Source organism: Ambystoma mexicanum, chromosome 1q (assembly GCF_040938575.1).
Source record: "Ambystoma mexicanum isolate Mex_15411 chromosome 1q, UKY_AmexF1_1, whole genome shotgun sequence".
NCBI lineage: Eukaryota > Metazoa > Chordata > Amphibia > Caudata > Ambystomatidae > Ambystoma > Ambystoma mexicanum.
This window is the reverse complement of record NC_090922.1, coordinates 700443353-700463972: the sequence shown is the minus strand read 5'-3', so window position 1 is coordinate 700463972 and position 20620 is coordinate 700443353. Positions and strand designations below refer to the sequence as shown.

The 20620-nt window shown below is 44.2% G+C and overlaps 1 protein-coding gene across 2 annotated transcripts in view; it reads left to right on the top strand.

The window, feature by feature from the left end:
* KIFAP3 (kinesin associated protein 3) overlaps positions 1 to 20620 on the top strand; it is a 1278226-nt gene that overhangs the window by 779722 nt on the left and 477884 nt on the right. For both annotated transcript variants that reach the window (XM_069641307.1, XM_069641308.1), the window contains one exon: positions 17288 to 17413. In XM_069641307.1, the coding sequence (XP_069497408.1) occupies positions 17288 to 17413 (126 nt within the window). The remainder of the gene's footprint in view (positions 1 to 17287; positions 17414 to 20620) is intronic.

The following is a 20620-nucleotide window of genomic DNA, read 5'->3' as shown; positions in this document are numbered from 1 at the left end:
CATCGTGTGCCATTGGTAATTGTGTGGTGGTAACATTAGTCGAGTGGGGTTGGGGTCCACGCCTAGGGCCTGTCCGCGGTCGTCCGTGCGGGCGCAGATCATCCATGTTGGACCTTTCACCTCACATATTGTGTCCCGACCTGCACACCAGTGGTTCAGGCCCGTACCCGATCTTGAGTGGTGAAAGTGGTTGCTTCAACCGCCTTCAAAAGAACATCTTGCCCCTCCCCCAACCCTGTACTCCCCCCCCCCCCCCGCGCCCCGCAACGTGAAGCACCTGAAACCCGAACCAGATGCCAACAAGGCGCCGAACAAGAACGTAAACCATTATAGGGCGGTAGCCCATACTGAAGTGGTGTAGTTCACCTCATGGAAGGCGGAAAGCTGCCAGTGTCATGTCCCTTGGGAAGTTGCGCCACGGTCCAGGGGTCACAGTGTAGCAGTATTCACCCATTCTCTGTAGTACTCTCATCAGGATGTGATGCCGTTGCGGGTTCTGGGCCAGCAGGGGGTGATTCCTGTTCTGACCCAGGTTATGTCCAGGAGGTCCCGGAGGCGATCAGTGGGGCCCGGACCCGTTGAGGACTTGAGTTTGAAGCCATTCCCATGCCTTTTTGGGAGTGTAAAGCAGGTGGGTGGCGCCCTTGTGGTGAACTTCAAGTAGTGTCGGGAAGAAGAGCGCATATTTAATCGTCAAAGATTGCAGCTTTTTCTTCGCGGAGTCGAAGGACTGGCGGGCCTTCTGGACCTCCTTAGTGTAGTCAGGGTAGAACCCAATGTGGAAGCCGCTGTAGGTGATGGGGCCGGAGGCGCGGGCCATCTGGAGGATGGCATCTCGGTCGCAGAAGTTTAGGAGGCGTGCAATGATTGTCCTTGGTGGGGCACAGGGGACAGGCCATCCAGTGGGGACTATGTGCACCCGTTCAATAGAAAACACTTTGAGAGCTTTTTAGGGGCAAAGATGTGGTTGAGCCAGTTCTCAAGGAAAAGTTCCACACTGGAGCCCTCTTCTTTCTCCGGGATCCCGAGAATCTGCAGGTTGTTGCGTCGCGCCCTCCCATCACTGTCCTCCGCACGGTATTCAAGTTGGTCGACCTTTTTGGCAATTGCTGCCAGTTGCTTTTCCAATTGACGAACCAGGTCTTCCGTATCCGATACTTTGTTCTGATTCCCCGACTCTAGATGACAGGTTGTGTAGGTCTTGTCGGAGGAAGGATACCTCAGAGGAGAGGCCCCCTATCTTCAGTTCAAGGGATGCTCTTGAGTCATTGATCGCTCTCATGACGTCGGTGAGTGAGGGTCCTGAGCTTCATACCCAGATTCTTCGCCCCTGAGGGTTTGCATTGTGTGCCTTTTGGGGGGCCCTACCGTAAAAAGGTCCATTTTACTTTTCAAGGCTTGTCTTTTGGGCTTATCCTTACCCATTGTGCTTATTGCGTAGTCTCGCGAGAGTCGTCAGGTCGTGGTACTCGTTGCGTACCCGTGACGGGACCCGAGTGTGGGGGTGTGTGTCCGGATTCTGCAGGTCAAAGGCAGTGGCCCCGGTCAGGCGTGTGGTCGCTTGGGTGTCTGTGGGTTGTCACCCAGGCAGATAGCGCACACCCCCAGCAGTCCGTGTCTTGTTAAGAGGGCACCGTTCACAGTGCAGGTTGGCGCATTACGTAGGTGTTGCAGTTCGCGGGGGGCGCCGGTATATCTGTGGTCTAGGGCAGCTGCCGCATAGTTGGTGTCGTAGAGTGTTGCGCTAATTGCAGGTGGTGCTGGGCCCCTCACTCGTTGATGAATCCTATTGCCCTGCGGAATCACATCGGGGTTGCCATGTCAGTCAAAGCTGCAGGTCTTTGTTTCTTGCCACTCCTTGCATGTTGGCCTTAGCCCGTGCAGCTCAGCCCCCCCCCCCCTTGCGGGTCTCCCAGTGCGCAGACCCACCCCGAGCCCTGCTGGGGTGGCGATGCAGGAGCTCTCAGTAGTATCGCCGGGGGCGAAGGTTAGCCTCTCGGCTCAGGGGGCGGAGGGAGGAGGGTAAGGGGGGGGGTGCACTCACTGTGTCCTTGTGGACTCGATCCTCCGGAGTGCAGTGGGGCCGGCGTGCAAGCTACTGTTGCTCCTGTCTCTCATCAGGGCCTGGCATCCACCTGGCTGTGTTCCGGCTGTATTTGCTGGCGTAGTCTGGCCGTGGGGGTAGTACCAGGGATCTACCTGGGCTTTGGCGGTCCCCCAGGTATGTTGCGCTGTGTTGGAGGTCACTCCACTGCCACAGGGCCACGCGCCGGGACGCGGATGATGTTGCTGGGGGCCGTGGGACGGTCCGGCCGTCAGAGTCTCTGTGGTCTCAAGGTCGATGGTGCAGCGGAATCCGTGGGGGTGCAGGTTCTGTGGCCCTGTTGTAGCAGCGCGGCTTGCGTGCCCGAGTCTCCAATGCGAGCGGGGAGGTGGGCAGGGCCACTGTTGTCCGGGGCGCATTATGCGCCGTGTGTGGGTGGCGCCCTCTCCCTGCCGCCTCTCCACCGCTGCCGCTCCGGATAGGTGTGCCGCAGGTCCGGAGGGGCGGCCTGGGGCCCGGGAGGATCTGAGGCACCGGCCGTGGGCGGACAGCTGGGTGATGTGCAAAGCGGGTCCCACCTCCAGAGCGGCTCCTCTTGATCCGCAGAGGGTCGTGAGGCCGATAGTCGGTGTGGACGTTCCCCCCTTCCACAACCCCGACTAAAATCGGAAGATAGCCACCCTGGTGTTCGGTTGTGCCAGCTGTAATATTTAGATGTGCCCGCGGGGAGCCAGGATAGTAAAGGAGAATTAAGGCGGCTGCCGGGAGCTTCTCACTATTTCGACCGCATCTGCTGCTCGTGCATGCACAGTCCCTAACATGGAATAGTAATTCAATGCTGTTAAAAGGGACATTTTGGGGAGAAATGGGTGTGATCCAAACCTAGCAGATGTATTTTGGTTTATTCACTAAGAAGTTGATCTGAACACTTAATCAAGATGCTAATAAGTAAAGGGCAGTTCCAAAAATTGTGCAATGGTTATTATCAAGATAGCCACCCTTAACATGAAAGGCCACAACTCCCCTACCAAATGATCGTTAATGGGAAAGGAAATAAAGGGAAAGGATCTTTCATTGATGCTTGTCGAAGAAACATTTGACAAGAAAGGAAAGGAGATCAGGATGTTTTTGTACATCAGTGCTAGCCAAGAATTGTGGGGTGGGAATCATCCTGTGTCCAGAAATGTCTTTAGCTGAAGTAAAAAATAAATGGGACGTTGAAGGCAGACAACTAATGATAAAAGGTAGAATGTCAGGGAAATTGATTACTGTGGCAACATTATACGCCTCAGATATTCAACCTTGGAGGTTTTTAGAAGAGGTGAAGATGTGTTGATGACCCTAGATGAATGGGCTGAAGGTATGAGGATGTTGGAAGGATTACTTTAAGATTACCAAGAACTCCCAAATATATTGGATGTCAGAAACTTTAAGGCTCGAAAGAAGTAGTGGGATCGACGAACAGCATTGTTCGAAACATGAAGGGAATGCCATCTAGGTTCTGGAGATTACATGTTTTTAGCCATCCCACATAGATTTATTAAAAGTAGGGAATACCTCCTGGGAAATGTGCATAAACAAACAATTGATTGGTCGGATCACGGCATGGTACAAATTGACTTGCTGTGGGAGAAGAGCAGCATAAATGGCAATGTAACAATACCCTACTGAAGGATCTGGTTTTGTATGGCTTCCTTAGGGAAGAGCAAAAAAATTATTTATGATTAATAATGATGGATTAGTAGAGTTAAACACCGTTTGTGAGGTGGGTACGGCTACTTTGAGTGGCCCTCTTAAAGCTGATGTTGATAAACAGAATAGAGTGAATAAACATTTAGACGCTAAACTGACAGAAGAAATAATAACCTTAAAAAGAGTGTCTCCTAGCTCATGACAGTGAAACGGTGGAGTTGATTAGGCAAACAAAGACTAAGAGGCAGAATTGACGGTAGTGGGAAATAAACAAGGTTTACCATTCACATAGCAGGTTAAAGCAGACATACCATGAAAAGGGCAGTAGAGGAGGAACCCTACTGGCTAACAGGATACAAACACAGATACTAGATAGAAGAATTAGAAGTATTAAGAACAGAGTAGGCCAAATATTTGATAGCCTAGAGAACGGGTGATCTTCTACTACAAGTACAAAATCCAGGCAGATTGTTCTTATTGTGGGTAGCCCAACTCAACATCAGCAAAATGAATCTACTACTTGGATATTTATATCTGTTTTCTGATGCTTCCCATCCAAATTCCAGAAGTTTTTTTAAGTCTCAGAATAAGATTTATTGGATTTCCTTTGGGCTTCTGCTAAACCTAAAATCCCATTCAAGATTCTTGTGCTGCCCGGAGATAGAGGAGAAGTGATATTTCCAGATTTATTTGACATATTTTAGGGCCTTCACAATTGATGGTTATAGTCTATCACCTAAACCCCCATACTACTAAGCATTGGGTTGCTGTTGAAAATGCAATGGGTTGCTCTTGAAAATGCTTTACTATTCCCTATGTCCTTAAACGAATGTCAATGGGTCCTGTGAATTAGAATATCCAAAGAATCTTTACTTGTATGGTTCTGAACATGATATGGGATCTATGGAGGAAAAGGACTGGTTCTAGATGGTTTTCCTTGTGGCCATCCCCAGTGCTATCCTGGCTCCCCTGATTGAAGATCACATCTTAGACCCAAACAGATTTCAAGAATCATATGAGGGGCAATGTAAAAAGCAATGGGAATTTTCTTAACAGGTCCAACAACTTTTGAATGTGGGTCCCCTCTTGGTATTTCTATACCTCCAACTAAAAGGGGTGCTCACAGACAAAAGATGGCGATGCAACCAGGCTAGAACCCTTACTCCCTTTGAATCGATGTTCATTAGTCGAAACAATGGAAGGTTTTGATTTTGTGACTATATCAAGCAATCCCATCCAGCGAACCCCCTGACAACATTTATTTGAATTGGGACACAGTGGGAGACAGGCCTGGGATTGGAGTAAGGGGATGAGATATTGTTGAAGATGTGCAGGTCAGTTAAGAGTGCCTGAATTCCATCACAACATAGGCTCCATGCTCCAAAAGGATTACACAGGCAGCAGATCTCTCCGGTGATATTGGCAAAGATGTACCCTGAAATCGACCCACATTGCTCAGAGGGTGGGGGATGGGGCCGGGGAGGTTGTGGCTTACATGGGACATACTGGCATCTATTGTTGTTGCTGATAATCATTTATTTCGGCTGTGCAATAAAAAGTTTGCACATTTTTAAACACAATAAAATGTACATTATAAATCATAAAAACAAATGATTCATAGACAAAAATGTAGAACTTTTACATCCAACACCCAAGCAGAGGCAAAATACTTCATTAATTTAACTATGCGATTTTCACCCCTTGTTATTTTCAGCAGCCTATAGGACGCAACAACAGTCCTCATTTGTCACTGAACAAATAATAAATATCGTCTCCTTGCAGAGATATATAAAGTGCAAATACAATAAAGTGCATAGCATCTTCCACCAAGGGGGTACAGAATGGACTTTTATCTAGAGAATCTTTCTTCCAACGTGCAACAAAGTAATGAACTGGAAGAATTCCTAATCTAAGCTTTAACATGAAAGTCTTCTCAATCCTTTTACAAGGGATATATAAATAAGATTCCAATACCAAAATACTTTTCAACTCTAAAAATTCAAGCACCACCTTTTCCTCCCACGATTGTTTACATATCTCATTTAAAAATCATTTGTCATACGTCTCCCTAAAAACACATTTTTAATTATGTCCCAACTGAAGGGGGTCAATCCACAGCTGAGGAGTGTCCAGGAATATTGGCCATTTTTTTAATAAATTGAAACCATTAAAGACCTGTTGCACCGTTCTGATGCAGCAGGTCGCACATTCCCTCCCGGGATACTACAAGTTCACTTTTATGCCATGTTCGCAACCAGTATAGTAATGGTCACAGCTACATCAGATACTCCAACCCATACCAGCCCAGCTCAAGTTTGATCAGTAAATTCGGAGCGCTTTTGGGAAGGTTAAGGAGACACTTTAGTCATTTATTTGCCTCCCAGACCAAGCCGCAAGCATCTGAATATCCTCACAATTCCACTCCGAATAACTCAGCAGGCACAGCTTGCAATCTATAGATTTCCATCGCATGGGGAAATACTTCTCCCTCCATACTTATTGTAATCACTGCCAGTCACTTCCTGGAAGGGTATTTAAACATTTCTCTACATGGCAATTCCAACTGCAAATATAGTGAACCAATACCCCATATAATAGTTCTTAGGAGCAAAAATCATAGTTTTAAACTTTGAAATGTACATTTTTAAGTCTTTATCCTGACAGTAAGTTGAAAAAGCAGTCAATTGTTTTTCTAGGCTTGAGGGGGTCATGGAAAATAAAACCGCATCATCGGCAAATAGTAAAATACCCCACTTTTTGACACCCAATAGCGGCGCATCAGCCTCCAAGTGTTAATCCCTAGAGCAATATCCTTAATAAATTGGGAAAATTGGAGAGGCGCCATCACCCACCTCAGCCTAAGCTCTTTTCATATACAAAATTGGGGAGTGTACTCTCCTGCATTGCCCCAACGGACAACTGCAACATTGTTTTTGTATAATTGCCAAAATCAATATTGCTGGCACCCCTATTGATTCTAACAAGGCCCATAATTGTGGTCTAAAAATAGAATCAAAAGCTGCATTTAGGGCGATAAAAGCGGTATTATAAGGCTTAACATATTTGTCCAGCAAGAGGGACAATCTGAAGGACTGATCTTGTGTTAATGTATCTTTCCTAAATCCAGCCTGGGCTGGGATAGGATCCTATTATCAGCACATCAAGACTCATGCCTTAAGGTACTCTGAAATCGAACCACATTACACGGGGCGTTGTGGCTTACACAGTACATACAGGGATCTATTGTTGTTTTGTTGCCACATTCAATCATACTGGAGTGATGTTTCATCTTGGATATGTGAGCTGGATGGCCTAGAGCGAAGCCCTCACCACTCTTGTTTCTTTTTGGTTTAAATTGAGAAAATGGCTATTATACCCTGCTTAACGAAATGACTCAACAAATTATTGTTGGCGGCCAGGATCAGTATATAACCCGAAAAGTGATGGGTGGAAGGTTTTGAATAAATATGAACCTTCTGGCACTGCTTTGGGCAACCTTCCACACAACTGTTTTTTTAGCCTGTCTGCGCCATGGCAAAAAGGGATCCAGCCAGGATCAATATAGCAAAAGCATGGAAGAGGGAAAAGGTCCCATTAAAACGTGAATGAAGAATGGATCAATGTAGCAAGAGCGATTTCTTATATGGAATCTTAACACATATAAATAATGAAAATGGCTACAACATACACAAAGAATGGCTACCATCTATATCTGAATTGTGAAGTGTGGGGAGTCAGAAAGAGGATGCGTACTCTGAGTCATTTCACTATTAGGTTTATTAAATAAAAAGAAAAAGGCCTAACTTTCCCTATGCTATAAGGCGTCGCTACCTAACAAAACTAGCTAAGGTGCTAGTCAGTCGTCTGTGAATGTCTTAACAAAATCTGTTCACCGTCCAAACTAGCCTAGATAATACTAATGATAACAATTTGCATTTATATAGCGCTACGAACCTTCAGGCATATGAGCGCTGCTTATATGACCCGGTGTGTGGTGCTCATTTAGGGATTCGAACCTGCGTCGGCAGGCTCTGTACAGATGTCAAGGCGAGCGCTGTGCTATCTGACCGTCTACTAGATGACCTTACCACTATAATAACAAACAAGGGCAGGAGACTGACTTCCTTCTCCTGTAGTCTATTTGCTTCTTGCAAACTTCTATTTTAATAGTTAATTTTCAGATAGTCTCTGATGACTGTTTTGATAAGTTCATACAATTTGTTCAAGACTATGCTTCTCTTCACCTTTCCTTGTCTTTACTTTTCCTTGATCGTTACTCTTGTGGGTTCTATTACTCTGCTCTTCTCTCTACAAACATTTGTTCTTCTCTCTTCCCACAGCAAAGTTATCCAACATTTGTAAGTTTCTCCTATTTTACTTTCTTGCACTTTACTGGTACAAGACTAAATATTCCAATATTGATTGATATTCACTTCTTGAGGTTCCACTATTTGGATTTCTTTATCTTGACTGAGACGAGTAAGAGTGATCTCATAACGATTCCCATCCACTCCTCTGGGTTTAAGTATCAGAGTGTCTCTTTACTTTAGCTGGGACTAGTATGATTGGTCCCATGAAGATTATCTGTTCCTCTCCCGTTCTCCCTGTTACCTGGGGTTCCTAGGGATAACATCATCAGCCTTCTCTCTCTTGCACCTGTAATACTTTCTCTTTCATGCTGTTTTTGAGGGTGGTTTTATAGTACTTCCTGTACCGTTTGGCTGTGCTTCTCTGTCTGCAGAGTGGTTTTGGTGCTGTTTGGGGGACTCCTGGTCCACCACGAGTCTTTAGTGTTCACGCCACCACCTTCTCTCGCTCTTTTTCTCTCTCTCTCTCACTGGACTCCAGGACGCTCCACGTCTGACTACTGCTCTCGTTCTCCTCCAGGTAACGCGCTGCACATGTATTTCAGCTTTGCATTCCTTTCTGATCACAGGACACTGCATGTCCAACTCTCTCTCTGCAGAAGGCAACAGCCTCATTTTGTAACTCTCAGGATTTTCTTTTTGTCAATCACCTCTCTCGTTATGTGTGATATATGACTGGGACTTCCACTGTATACATCCGGGTCTTCCTCTTTCCGCTTCGTATGGCTTCTCTCTTTCGCCATATATCATCCTCCTCGTCCCAGATTAATGGGTTATTTCATTTAAAGAGATATTACAGGTTTTGGGTGACAGTAACAGATACTGGTTTCTTCTTCATACCCGTTTCCATAGTAAATGTTCTCAGAGGTATTGTTGAGATGGTTTTTAGGGAGTTCCTCATTGAAACAGGAGTCCTTGTCCCCAAAGGGTGAGTCTCTCCCGCTGAGGTCCTTCTTGCCTCTACCTCTAGGGAGGGAATTGCAGAGTGGGCTCGCCACCCTAGCATCAAAGGGGGGGTAGGGGGAGGCTCCCCTTTTGGGAGAAGGACAAATTCCAGAGATTCGTCACAAAAGACTCAGCATGCACCTTACGACTCTCCTACATAAATGTTTATTAAGGAAATGAATTATGTAACCGCATATATCGTATTGATGGAAATTATGCTGCAGTTTTGGAAGGTGAGGGTGGGGCAGGGGGTTTACTAAAATTGTGCATGATTTATGGTATACCTAACATACACATGCAGAAGTTAAAATCAAACTTCAGGTGCTGGGTTTGACACAAAAAATTTAACTCTTTTTCTCTATTCTTTTCCAAAGCATATATCTATGTAAAATGATTACAAACTTAATAAAGTTCTATTTTGGAAACAAATTGCTGAGGACTAGAGACCACCGCTCAGCTATGTTGCTGCTGTAATTAATGCCAGTCAACCTCAAGTGCTCTTCCCCTTCTATCGGGGCTTTTGATCTTAGGAGGGGCTGCCCCTTGATGTTCATGTTTCGATAAAGAAGTTCTGCAGTAACAGGAATCAAGGGATGCAAACCAGGAATGTAGTATAAACGCCATGCAGGACAAGCCAGTACCAACGCATGGAGCACACCGTACCCCTACCCAGGGAACATCCAGGGATAGCTCATACTAAGAAATGACACAGAGCATAGAGAATCCTCTGACATGTAATTCGCATATATGCACATGTTAGCCATGCTTAAATCGGTATGTGGTATGAGCTGCAGGCCAAGCCTTGGTGCTAAACGCACAGTGCGATGTAAACACTTTTATATTTGGTACAATGCACACAGCAAGATTGGCTTTTTGAAAAGCCAAATTACAGTACATTGGAGGTTTTTTTAATAGTCTGGGCTGAGAGCCAGTGACCTTGAGTTTAGTACACAATGCACACTTACTGTAAACAATTCCCTAGGACTGTACTGAAAGCTTTCTGGGTTGAGCCCCAAAAATACTAATAATAAAAATCAGAAAGATAAGAAGGCACTGCAAAGAACTACAAAACACAGACTTTCCTGTAGTTTACATGGGATCGAGGCTGCCTGCAGAAACCTTTTGTTGGAATGATTCCTAGTGGCAAATGACGCTTGTGTCCGTGGCTGATATTTACACAAGAAGGGTGCTGTCCGCAGAAATCTTTGTTGGAACGATTCCTAGTGGCGCATTACACTTGTGTCCTTGCTATTTGCTTGCTCAAAAAGATGTTCGACAAAGTTTGGGGATTGGAGGCATGGAAAGGAACCGCCCAAAAAGCATAAATAGTTAGCTCAGGCACTGCAGATAACTGTTTGGGGCGAAGGAGCACAGAGTCTTGTCAGCTGGGAGGGGCCAATTCCCTCTTTTTTCTTTTAATGGATCTTAATGCCTTCCAGCTGGCTTCTGTCTGTTTTGAAGCATTTTGAGTCCCTAAAGGACTCTGCCTATTGACTTTTGCGCAGAACTTGAATTCGTTTTGAGCTGCTTGAGGAACAATTCTGATTTTACCCCCAAGGTAAATCAGCGCACCACCTAAGGAGCAGACACCGTGTTCTGGAGTGGCTGTTTTCTGGCACACTTAATTCCAATGGACATTGATTTATTTTTTGAAGCATTTTATCTTATTTTTGATACTTTTTTGATGAAAAGGTAAGGGTACATTAATAGGTGGCTTTTTAAAATTGGTGTACTTTTTCAATGATTTCAATTTTTCCTTGAATTGTGGAGAATCCCAGGCATCCAGTCTTCTCTAGCCCTCTTTAACTCCCTACCGCCTACAGTGAGTATGACGAGGCCTTTTACCCTTCATTTAATATCATATTGAGAAAGGTATTGAGGTATTGATTGAGGCAGGTGCCTCTATGAAATGGTCTATCATGATTTTGTGAGCCGGATGTTTCAATGAAGATTGCTTAGCATTAATTCTGAGGTTGCCTAGTAAGGTCTGGTGATGCAGGTAGCTGGTTTGTTGTGTGACTATGGTTTCCTGGAGACGGTTGGTCAGTCCTAGTCTTGATCAGAGGTAGAGGCAATGACAATGATTTGAACCTTTTCATGAATTACTTTTTGCCTTGTTAGTGTTGTTGTGTATAGTGACAATATTGATAACATAGTTTCTTTATTAACTATATTTCTCTTGATTAAAAGATTCACTTTTTACATGCTATTATAAGACACATTAATTGAGTGTTCCTTACTAAGTGTTATCAGATCAAGTTAAACATTAATATTAAGCGTGGGGCATCTACTTGAACTATTGTGTATTGACAAGGTACATGTCTTAATTCACACCAAGGGTTACTGGATGGTGTGAGCAGTGGACTTTCAATATAAATATAATGTGACATTGGAAACCTCTCCTGTGTTGGCAATTGAGAGCAGCCGCCTACTGCAGGGGTTGTTGCGTCCTCTTTTTACTGTTTCTTAGTGGCAGGTGCGTGTTTTTCCCTACTAGTTACTGCAGTTACATTTTTGCCATTTTTGCAGTACTGTGTTTGCACTTTCACGTTTAGCACGTCTGGCTACTAAACGTGGCTAGTGCCCTAACATGGCAGTGCCACTAGACGCTTTGCTTGTTCTTTGGCCATATTGTTTCATAGCCTTCTTCCTGCCTTCTCAAGTCAGGAAATCCCTAATTTGGGCAGGCATATGCCCGGGAAAGCTGCTCTTTTCACGGGCTAGTGCATGCTGATTGTGTGGACCCAGGAAGTGGGTGAGACTGCCTGGTCCCACTCCACAACTTGGGTGCCATAGAGTCTGGAGTGTCTGCATGAGTGAAACCCACAGTGGTCCCTGATTGGACCACTCCTGGCTGTTTGGTGCAGATCCTTGCCATTGGTGGGCTTGGACTTGATTCCAGCGAGGATTTGGGATCCGAAGAGGAACCCTGCAGCCATTTTTTCATATCAGCTTTGGAGTTAAGTATCCTGTGTAGAAGAGCAGACGACTGAAGACCCGTGGAAGACTCCTGAAGTTGCCTGCCGACCCTTCCTGCATTGGCCTAGTGAAGCCCTGCTGCACTACCTGATCTGAGAATGCCCTCTACGGTTCTTATAAGGGTTCTTATTTCCCTTATAAGGTTTTCCCTTATAAGGGAAATAAATCTACACTTAGAACTAAGAAGTTATTTAAAAGAACTGATTTTGTTGTTGGGGACTAAAAGTCCCATAATCCCCTAAGTACTGGGACGAGGAAGAGGGCTTAAGAGCCAGGCTGTAGTAGTCATCAAGCAATTAAGCCTAATAGCCCACACCTGAAGGAACCTGAGAGGCATAAATGGCCCCCTCAGGTGCAGGCAGTTAGATGGAGCTGGAACTGTGACTGGAGTGTGTGCAGTAGTAGCAGAGGCAGAAGGAAGAAGACAGTGTTGGCAATCCAGGCAGAAGTGGGAGAACTAAACGGACACCGGGATCCTGCTGCAGTAGATTTCACCTGCTTATCCTGTGACGGTCTTGTTCCCCCAAACTCTGGTGTGCAGCGGGAAGCGTGCAGGAAGGCTGCCTTTCCCCATGTGAGCCTAGTTGCAGAGATTGCGAGAAGCGTGTTGCAGACCATGGTGACCGGCTGTCGTGATGCTGTGGGTCTCAGAAGCGAGAGGGGCTCCTTAATTGAGTGGCCGAACCGAGGCAAACTTCAACGAGAAAGGGTGGGGGTACCAAGTAAAGCCAGAAGTCACGGAAGTGGTGCAACACGTGGTGAAAGTTAAACAGAAGTCGGTGAGTTAAACCTGGTTTTCTTATTCCTTGTGCAAGCACTGCCAGCAACAGTATCCAGCTTAATAAACACTCACGTAAGAGTAGAAGTGAGGGCAAGTTGTTGGTTCATTTTATAACAATTGGACACTTGAAATGTAGCACTCGCGTGTGATTGAGTATTTCTATTTAAATCGCATGAAGAGCAAATGCTATGGAAAAGCAATTGTTAAACCTTGAAAAATCGATGAAGTGTTCGCGTGTGCCTAATTAAGTTTCTCTAAGGAATAGTGAACTCTGAATTATTATTCAAGCAGACCACTATTGCTTCTAAAGAGAGGTCAAGTGTTTAAACCAGTGTATTTGAAGTTGGAGAGAGCAAGCATTGCCCAAGCCAAGATTATTCCCCTATTGATACTGAAAGCAGCACTTATGAAAGCCAGTAAGAAGTTTAAACAATACTGTGAGCCTAATAGAACTTTAACATTGCCCAAGATACAAATATGCAAGCATTACCTGAAACCAAGAGAGCGGCACCAGAGCTTCTGGGTAATTATCCAGGCTAAGTTGGCAAAGGGATAAAGACAAGGTTGGGGAAGGGAAACTTGCTACTTATACATTTTTTTTAAACTTATACAACCTACATTGCCACAGACTGTAGACGGGAGAGAGAAGTGTGTTCCAAAGGCAATTATGGGTTGCTGTGGGTTGCAGACAGACAAGCGAGGCAAAGAGGCTGCCCCTTTGAAAAAGGATATTCAGAGGAAAAGTCCCTTGCCTATTTGAAGGTGTTGAAGTATCTGAAAATGAATCTTGTCAGAACCAAAACATGTTTGAAGTTACAAAGTACTGACGCTGTAGTGGTATTACAAAAAGCTGTAGTAGCGTCTTTGGTTGTCAGTAGATGCAAGACCTCTTCATTAGCATACGTGAAGGAGCATGCCTTCATGGCGAACTCTTGTAGAACAACAGTTGTTCAACAGTTGTTGAAGTGGAAGTAGAAGTGCTGTGAAGTCATCCTGACAAAGATACCTACTACTGATACCTACTGTGATTCCTAATCTTATCAAGAGAGACATACTAAGTGTTAACCAAGAACTGTGTTTCACTAACATTTACAGAAGTTATTTCTTTTGAACTGTGGCAAGTCTTCTTGGATAAATGGAAGTGGTGGCAAAGCATTGTGGCGAAGAATAACATTGATGCTATTTTGAGGAAGTGGAAAGTCGTTATTTCACCAAGAAGAAAAGCTTTGTTGGTATTGGAACTATGGTGAACAAAACTTTACCTTGACATTGAAACATCAAGAACTGAATTGAGACTATATTACGTTTATGGATTTCCTTGTTTTGTTTTGTTGAACATTGGTGCTGAATTTACCTTGAATCATGGGGAAGTAAGTTTACCCATGTTACTAAGAAGGTATCAAGAAACTGCACATATGGATTGGCAAATATTGTCATGAAATCTCACCCTGAATTCTGGGCCACCTTATTAGTCATCCTATTCAATAAGAGCTTAAAAGAAGGGAAAATACCACGATCGTGGCAAACGGCGGTCCTTATTCCCGTCTTTAAAAAGGGGAATCGCCTAGACCCTAGTAATTATAGGCTCCTTTCAATGTTACTCCACGGGGAAGATATTCGCCTCACTTTTATTAAAAGAATGACAGCTTTGGGTGGAGCAATCAAATATCTTATGTAAATTCCAAAGCGGGTTCAGACAGGTATATTCTACGGCTCATAACATCATGGTAATGGACCTTCTACGGTCCCGAGCGAGGTCAGGGGGGCAGCCTCACCTATATGCCCTCTATATAGATTTCTCTGCGGCATTCGATTCTTTTCTTAGAGGACGTCTGCGACAGAAATTAAAGTCATTTGGCTGCCCAGAAGGCCTGATATACTATCTTAGACTGCTCCACCAGGATACCTCTGTAAAATTTAAAATAAATCAGGAAGGCCATAATACGAGAAGAAGTGTCTTCCAAAATAGGGGGATCAAACAAGGTTGTGTTATGGCACCTTTAATATACAACCTATATGTTCATGACATTCCTGCGGCTATAAGTGCTGCGATAAATTGTCCCCCTAAAATATGTGAATCCCTCTGCCCAGTACTAGACTATGCGGACGACCTAGTAATTTTTGATGATACTATCAGTGGGCTGCGAAGGTCGTCCACTGCCCTGTGGGAATACGCGGAGGAAAATGGCCTTAAGATTAGTCTGGAAAAAAAGAAGTTCATGAGATATACTAAGAGGAATACATTCAGGGTACAGCTCAGGGTAGGCATAGAAAATATTGCTTACACTCCACAATACCGATATTTGGGCATAGAATTATTTGAGAGCGCTGGTGACTGTAGAATATGCAAACAGACACGTGCTATTAGAGCAGCCAATTGACCGCCCTGTTCCATAGATTTACCATCAATCAGGGAGGTTTTACCATCTGGGGCCCACAACAACTGTATATGCAAGTTCTGTCCCCGATGATAACTTATGGTCTGGAAGCTCTCCTTGACATAGATCTGACATAGATCTGAAATGGTTACAGATGATAGAAGGGAAATTCTGGCGTTCCATACTGGGCTTACCTCCTGGCATACCTATGGCGATAATAAGTTTGGAACTCGGGTTGATTTCATTAAAAGCAATAGTATTAAAAAGCATGGAATGCATGGGTTATTAATAGCAGTCCATCAAGAGATGTGAAGGGCAAATTCTCTGTGTACAACCAAGAAACAGATGACCAAATTATTTACCGATATCGGGTGGCAAATAAGGGTGGGAAGTGACCCAGATGAGGCACATAGGGCATTGGGAAAACGTATAGATAGATATAGAGCTCTGGGACTGGCTGGAGAACTACGATCATCTCCGAGAGCTAAAAAGCTACCAATTTGTCCAGTATAGATTATACAACTTTAAAAAAAACCCAGAGCTATCTGACCCTGTGCCCAGCAGTAAGACTTGGATGCTTTATACTACTACTAAAACTTGAACAATTACCTTTACTAATGGTCACTGGCAGAAGGGATAAGACTGCAATGCAATTATGGCGATGTCGTCTATGTAAAGAGCAAGACCAGTTGGAGACAGCTAAATATTTGTTGACAGAATGTCATAAAATGACGAGTGTTATTAACCTCCTTCTGGATAAATATATACATAGCTATGAATATATAAAGGAGGAATTATTCTGGGTCCATTGTATTAACTCTAATAGTGTGAGCCTATTGATGGCATTGTATAACCTCTGGCTGAAGGTTGAAGTCAGCCTAGGTATAACAATATAAGGAGTTAATAAAGAGAATAAGCTGAACTGAAACTGTGGGAATCAAAGTGAACCCTCTATGCGATTTGGGATTATTGCCATATAAGGTGAATAAGACATCATTGCAAGCTATTAATGTTCCCTCGTTTAAAGAACTGGATGTGTACCCCGAGTAGTAGCCCATATCCATACTTCTTATGTGGTTGGCTGTATCGCTCTGAAGATGAGAGCACTGAAATGTCTAATTGTAAGCTGATGGTTTTATTATTTGTCTATGAAACATTCGTTTTAGTGACGATTCTGATTTAATTTATTTTATGTTTTGACATGTTAATAACTTCTTTTATTATAAATGTTTGTGTAAAGTTTCAATGTAAACTAAATTACAATAAATATTACTATTATTATTAGATGTTTTGAATTGCCATATATTTTCTTTGTATATTTAATGTTTAAGCGTGAGGGTCAGACATCCTCTGTTTGAGTGCTTGTTTAGTTTTGTTGAGCAGGGAAATCCTAGTCTGAGTAGGGATAGTAAGGCGTTTGATAACTTTTATAATTTAATAAAATGTAATATTTTGAACAATCACCCAAATGTTGTCTGCCTCACATTGCTGACCCCTCACAGTGACTAGGGGTCCTCGATGAAGACATCATTATGCAATTCTCTTAGTATGCAACGTCCCTTCCGGCTTCATGGTCTAGCATAGGTTCAGAGTGTCTGGCTCCAATAACCTCTGATGCAGGACAATCCCTACTCCTCACCCACTTCAGGATTAGGGATCTGTGGCCACCCACAGGCCTTGGGCACCCCTGACCCACTGCCCAGCTGGAACCCCAGAAGCAACCAACCTACTCACAGGCCGAGTGGCCATCCCTCCTCTCCTGTGTTTAAGCCCTGCACGGTCTAAGTGGCGAAAGATCCAATGGGAAAACTTGCAAAGCCGAGAGGCAGAGTTCAATTTAAGGAAAGCAGCAGCCTCCTCAGGGTTCACTGTTGGAAAGGAGAAAGGAAAAAGGAATGCAGGACACGTCCGGTGCTTTATACCACTGACAGTACGAGATTGGGTTATACATTCAGAAAAGGAGAACATATATAGGAATTTTGGGAAAGAGTTCTGTTGAAGGTTAATTCACCTTCATGAATAAGTACAATGACAAGGAAAATGGACATGGTGGTTTCTGCTCTAAACCTTCAAACTAATACATTTTTTTAATGCATTTCAGGGGCTGCGGAAGATGACCTTGTGTTGGAAGTGGTTATCATGATTGGGACAGTTTCCATGGATGACTCCTGTGCTGCTTTGCTGGCAAAATCTGGAATTATTCCAGCACTAATTGAGCTACTTAATGGTAAATGTGTGGTTATTATTTGATATTTGTTTATATATACAAAGTCTGTATTTTCAGATAGCTTATATATTGTTTGTGTGGCTTTAGCAACCATTAAACCATTGTATCAAATGCCTGGTTTGCTTTCAAGGAGAATGATCTTCCTCATCTGCCTATACATTTTTTTTATATTTTAAAAAACTGCGACTGTTAAATGGATTTCTAAAATCAACCCTTGGGGAGGATTTTTGGAGGCCCACCCTATTATGGTGAACAGGAAGACACTGAGATTTTAGCCAAACCCAATCAAGGTAAGGTAGCTGAACGGCAAGGCTTAGTCTCTGGAGGGCTGTGAGAGTGGTGTAGGGCTACAATGAGTCCCCAGTAATTCAAATTAGACCGGTAAGTACAAAAATATTCGATGATTTGTTGGGCCTTTAAAATGTACACTAAGCAAGTAAAACCTCTAGTCCAGGCTTGTCCAACCTTTTTGAATGTGGAGCTGAAGCATTAACTTTTAGTCACCCGGTGGGCCGGCGAGCCAAAAGTCAACAACCTCACCCAAAGCAGTATATTAAAAAGCGATGGTGCGTGACCTTTGACACAATAGCATCACTGGCAGTGATAGCCATGCAGTCCCAAAGATAGCCTTCGGTGTCAGGGGCAGTGACCAAAGGTTAGTTTCTTGTGATTTCTGTGTTGATATTTTTCTGAAATAGTGGGGGCGACCAAACGTAGCAAGGGAGCTATTAGGATCTAGGGAGCGTTTGGACCCAGCCCCCGCCCCCCCTGCCCCCCCCCAAGATTTTATTTTCTCCAAATATGGGGCTGAAATGGTGAATTTTACAGCAGGAAAAGTTAACAAAAAGGCATAAGTTTACAATCAGTTCTAAAGGGGAACATGTACATTCGATGTCATCAACAGCAGGCAAGAACATTGTAGAACACAACACATTTTAATGATCACTGTGTCCACAATGTAAGACAGCACTGTCACTGATGTAACACATTGGCATGCTGGTTGTGCCCAAAATAGGCCTCTGTAGCAACATTTCTATGCTGGCTGTTCCCAATTTAGGCAAGCATTGTCCTGTACAAAGCATGATTGATGCTGCCTGAGCATGTGCAGTGTGCCCAATACATATGCCAGCTTATCTCGGGTGGAATGGCATAATTAGACAGAATTGGCTCAGTATGTATGTATGCCACAGTGGTGCTAGTCATATTAAAGTCATGTGCAATATGGCATGGTGCCGCTCAGTATTTCAGGATCCTGTTCAATGCGGCAGAGGTGCTGCTCAACATGCCTAGGATGCTGCCAGCAATATTATACTGCTGCTTAATGTTCTTTAATGCAGAGATTAAAACCAGCATGCTGTTCTATGTGCCAGGGTCCTGTGCACCATAGTAGGGGGATTCAACATTGCAGGACACTGAGCAATGCAGCATGGGTTGTCATCAGAATGGCAGGGTGTTGTATATAAGTCTACCGCTACTGCTCAGTGTGCTGCTGATATTACAAACGTCTACTTCATATGCCATGATGCCTCTTAATATGCCACTGTGCTGCTAAATATGACGGGGTGCCCATCAATGAGTCAGCATTGCTCAATGTACTGGGATGAGGTTTAAGGTATTGGGGCACAATATCAAGACTGCAGACAGTTCCTTGCTGACTCCCTTCTGTATGCTGTCCCGGATGCCCCTCAGTGATGATTCAGACCTGCAAGATTACCTAAACCCGAACGGAGTAGATTGAATACATGATTAACTCCACATAGCTCTCCAGGAGTTTGGCCATGAATAGGTTTGAAATGGGCATGTATGTAGCAGAGTAATCTCAGCTAGACTTTTAAAGAAAATGAGTTCTAAGAGAATGTTTGTAGTGGTTGGGATATATGCATTAGGTACGTTGGTACTTGCCTGAAGGAGGGTTCCACAGGTACCAGTGAAATGACGTCACTTGCAGACGTCACTTTATCCATGTGTTTAACACAGCGCATTTTGATTAGGTATAAAATCCCTGCACGATTAAAATCTGTCTAATATCTGTCTTAAAGCAGATTCATTGCCCAGGCTATTGCCAGTGAAACAGTACTGATGCTCTTCGCCACCCACCTGCCCTCTGCTCACTGAGTCCTCACAGTGAGTAGTGTGACCTGGGGCAAGAGAGAAGCCCTGCCCCTTCGTCAAATAAATGAAGAAACCGGGCCGTCACCTGTAACTGCCTCCGGTGCTGCCTTCCAGGGGGTTACCAGAGGCAGTAACAGTCCTACCCCATGGCCCGCTCCTCTTCCACGGCCCAATTAATTCATTTATTTGGTCAATGTTTGTCCGGTCCATGGACCCGACAAACATTGACCAAATAAATAAATAAACCGGGCCGTGTCCTGTAACCTTACCAAGACAAAGAATGAAAAACGTACCAGGTACAGGCCTCAGGTCACCGTGATGCTGGGCTGAGTTGCTGGATCACACGCCGGCTGAACAAAAGTGTGAAGGTGCGCAGTTTGTCCTGCACTCCACCCACACACGTTACGTGTTGTGATTTCCATTGGCTGAGCAAATGGAAATACTGTGACCATGCAAGTTTATTTTTTTTTTCTCTATGATGTGCCTTGCATGGCAACAGTATTTCCATTAGGTGTTTCTCAGCCAATGGAAATCGCAACCAACAGCAGCTTGATGATTTCTAATTCCTTTGTTTGCCTCATCAGCTTCGCGGGCCACATGAAACGGCTTGGAGGGCCGCATTGCGGGTCACGGGCCGTATGTTGGACAACCTTGCTCTAGTCAAATATTGTCTGATACGTGATATAAAACAAATATATGCATTCAACCTTAGGAGAAGAAATAAAGCATGCACTTTAATAACCAGTGCAACACAGGTAAGTACTTTCAGTAGAGACGCTACAGAGTAACCACAGAATAGCTTCAATAACACTTAATGAGTCTAACCCTAAGATGGTTTAGGGGCTTATGTCCTAAAGTCACCAGTTCCAAAGTTATACTTCACAGGTGGGATTAAGAGATTTGGACAATGCCAGTGGTTATGATCAAAACATCAAAAAGGTAAGTAAAGTACGGGAAAGTAAACAAACTCAAACCCAGTCACGGAAAGGATCCTTGACCAGGCTTCCACCCAACAAAGTCAGGAAAGAGTAGTTTAGGGACATGATTAACCCTGATACAATCCTATGGTAAATAGGGAGGGGGGGCAGGTATGTT